At 50.5% G+C, this 3,811-nt stretch overlaps 1 protein-coding gene across 1 annotated transcript; it reads left to right on the top strand.

Annotated features, from left to right (window-relative positions):
* The first annotated feature begins 218 nt into the window (after window positions 1-218).
* On the top strand, window positions 219-2,778 carry LOC123411730 (putative laccase-9). Its single transcript, XM_045104693.1, has 5 exons — window positions 219-480; window positions 609-760; window positions 873-1,117; window positions 1,231-2,319; window positions 2,429-2,778. Exons 1-5 carry the CDS (start codon window positions 382-384, stop codon window positions 2,557-2,559), a joined length of 1,716 nt encoding a protein of 571 aa, XP_044960628.1. The 5' UTR covers window positions 219-381; the 3' UTR covers window positions 2,560-2,778.
* Window positions 2,779-3,811: the final 1,033 nt, after the last annotated feature.

The following is a 3,811-nucleotide window of genomic DNA, read 5'->3' as shown; positions in this document are numbered from 1 at the left end:
GGTAACTGCATGCATGCATGCATTTCACGTCGTCGCGGTGGGCGGCTCGGCCAAAGCAGCCACCGCCTTTCTACCGATTATTATTCGACAAGAAGTCAAGAAGACAAGCTAATCATATGAATGAAACCATGAACGCACGCATCGTCGACCGGGCTCGATCCTGCCCCCCACCCCCCATATGACCTATAAATACCTCGTGCGTCTGCTTGGGATTGCCATCATCAGTTCATCCCACACATGCATTAGTTTCCACATTTGCTAGCTCAAGCAGCAGCTAGCTAGCGTACGTGCATAACTTGTGGCTAGCTAGCTTCTTGATCTCTGACTGTTCACGGTCGAGCTGCGCAGAACTCGGTGAGTGGCGACGGCCGTCGGCCGGCGATGGGTGTAGCTAAGATACCGGTGGTGCTTTGGTTACTTGGGGCCGTTATAGCGCTGGGAGTTTCCGTTAGCGCAAAGACTCGTCACCACGATTTCTTTGTAAGTCCGTTTGCATTTATTTCTATATTACACAGAGTTACATATTGTTTCTCTTAAGATGTACACATGTCACCTCAGCATACCATAAGCATACTTGTGACGTTCGTTGTTCATCGTATTTTTTGCAGATTAAGGAGAGCAACTACACAAGGCTTTGCAAGGAGAAGACCGTCCTCACCGTCAACGGCCAGTTCCCCGGCCCAACCATCTACGCGCACAAGGGTGATCTCCTCATCGTAAACGTCTACAACCAAGGCGATAAAAACATCACCATCCACTGGTAATTAAGTTAGCTGGCTAGCCCGGCGCCGGCCGTTCACTGCATATATATAGATAACCATCCAAAAACCGGAGTGTCTTCTGAGGCGACATGTATATGTACGTGTACACAGGCATGGTGTGGACCAGCCACGCAACCCGTGGTCCGACGGGCCGGAGTACATTACCCAGTGTCCCATCCGCCCCGGCGGCAACTTCACCTACCGGGTCATCTTGTCCGAGGAAGAGGGCACCCTCTGGTGGCACGCGCACAGCGACTTCGACCGCACCACAATCCACGGCGCCATTGTCATCCATCCCAAGCTCGGAACCACCTTCCCCTTCAAGAAGCCACACAAGGAGATACCCATCATCCTCGGTATATACATTCATGCATGCTTCCATTGATTTCGTCGAGGCGTACAATTAATCCATGTTGTCGCTGCGTGAACGTCGTTAACTTGATATATATACTCCCATGCATGCATGCAGGTGAGTGGTGGAATGCCGACGTGAACCACCTACTCGAGGAGGCGGGGCGGACCGGCGGCGAGATCAACGTCTCGGACGCGAACACCATCAACGGGCAGCCGGGGGACCTGTTCCCATGCTCCAAGGACGGCACCTACAAGATACCGGTGCAGAACGGCAGGACGTACCTGCTCCGGATCATCAACGCGGGGCTCTCCAACGACCTCTTCTTCGGCGTCGCCGGGCACAACCTCACCGTGGTCGGGACCGACGGCCACTACACCAAGCCGTTCAGCGTCAAGCACATCATGATTGCGCCGGGGCAGACCGTGGACGCACTCCTCGAAGCCAACCGCGCGGATCGTGGCCGGTACTACATGGCCGCGAGGACCTTCGCGTCCAACCCCAACATCGAGGTCAACAACAGCACGGCCACCGCCGTCGTGGAATACATGGACGACACGCCATCGCGTGCGGGCTCGCCGGAGTTCCCTGCTGACCTTCCGGGCGTCAACGACATCGACTCGGCGACGGCGTACACGGCGCAGCTCCGGTCCCTGGGCAGCAAGGACCACCCGGTGGACCTGCCGAGGGAGGTCGACGAGCGCATGCTCGTCACCATCGCCGTCAACGTGCTCCCCTGCGCCGCCAACGAGACGTGCGGGGGCCCCGCCGGCAACCGGCTCGCGGCGAGCCTGAACAACGTGAGCTTCGCGAACCCGGCCGTCGACATCCTCGGCGCCTACTACCGCTCCATCCGCGGCGTGTTCGAGACGGACTTCCCCAGCAAGCCGCCATTCTTCTTCAACTTCACGGACGTGGACAACGACCCCATGGAGCGATGGGCCACCAAGCGCGGCACCAAGGTGAAGGTGGTGGAGTACGGCGCCGTCATTGAGGTGGTGTTCCAGGACACCTCCATCCTTGGCGCCGAGAACCACCCCATGCACCTGCACGGCTACACTTTCTACGTCGTGGGGAGAGGCTTCGGTAATTTTGACGAGCACAAGGACCCGGACAGCTATAACTTGGTCGACCCACCGCACCAGAACACCGTCTCCGTGCCCAAAGCTGGCTGGGCCGCAATCCGATTCCGCGCAACAAATCCTGGTGAGTTCACTACTGTATATATATTCAGGTTAATTTTGGACTATGCCTGTGAAATTCGTTGGAGCGAATTAATCAACTAATAATCATATATGTTTGCCCTCTTGTTTAGGTGTGTGGTTCATGCATTGCCATTTTGATCGCCATGTGGTGTGGGGAATGAACACCGTCTTCATCGTGAAGGATGGCAAGGCTTCTGGAGCTAAAATGATGCCTCCGCCTCCCAACATGCCTACCTGCTAAACAATCCACATAGGAAAAAAGGCAGACATATGCAGCACAATCAAACCGAGAAATTGTTTTTTTAAGGAATTTGTTGTTTAGTTGATTGGCTTTATAATTGATGTAGGAAATTGTTGTTTAGTTGATTGGCTTTATAATTGATGTAGTACATTCTTTATTGTTTAAGCATATATAAGCTTATCTGGAATAAACGGGTCTGTAGACTCCCATGTGATTAGCAGTCTTGATTTTTATTTTTATTTGGCTTGATGAGAAACGTAATTTATTTAAAGTGTAAATGTTTTCTTGTCATTCAATAACTATACTTATAAGAGAATGTTTTATTACGAATTCAGGTTATATGCATTTACCATTTCTAGTTCAAATGGTTTGTACTTTTTGCATAATGAAGTTCAAGCAACAAGTCTAAAAGGACTCGTCATCCCTATGATAAAAAACACTCACTCCACCAGTTTGGAGATCAGCATCCTTCACCGAAAGGCAACCAGCTTCATGCATGGAACATGCATAAGGTTGGTCGTAATAGGAGTATCAGGTTGGTCGTAATAGGAGTATCATAAGCAAAATTATTCATGCCAACTAAGCACTTTTGCTGAGATGACTCATAATTAAATGAGAGAAGAGGGGATTTGGTCTCATATCATGGTATATATTCAATGTTGTACTATATTGTGTTATGAATGGAGTTTTTTTCACTGTTTTGACCTTAATCTAAAACTATAGCACAAAATGAACTCTGTATGAAACTATTTCACGATTTGACCCTTTTAGAAACGCTATAACCCGTGACGTTGCTGCTGCACGTAAAAACGACAGTCTACAAGAACGTTTCTGCTCTATATTCACACACCGAAGTAGCTCACGTTGTAGCCCACACACAAAACGCACACACAAAACGCCAGAGCTTCTAGCGTTGCCAGCCACGGAGCAAACGCCATGGGCAACGGCGGGTTTTTTTTTTTTTTTTGCAGTGCAGCGCGGTGCAGCGGCCACCAGCGGCTGACGATGTGCACTTGCCGTGCGTGCTGCTACTGCTGCTGTCGTAAGCCCGCGCGAGCAGTGCAATAGCAACAGCTGAGGTAGACAGATCCACTCATGTTGTTTCTTGCTTATTGTATATGCATTAATATAGCACCGTTTTGTCAGCCATGTATGCGTTCTCTTTCTTCCTGACCACATGCATGCATGCCTGACAATACCTATGCTCTCTTCCTCTCAAAATCCATCATTTTTAGTTTCCTTTTCTTAAGTA

Source organism: Hordeum vulgare, chromosome 7H (assembly GCF_904849725.1).
Source record: "Hordeum vulgare subsp. vulgare chromosome 7H, MorexV3_pseudomolecules_assembly, whole genome shotgun sequence".
Lineage (NCBI taxonomy): Eukaryota > Viridiplantae > Streptophyta > Magnoliopsida > Poales > Poaceae > Hordeum > Hordeum vulgare.
The sequence above is the reverse complement of the archived record's forward strand: the minus strand, read 5'-3'. Positions and strand labels throughout refer to the sequence as shown.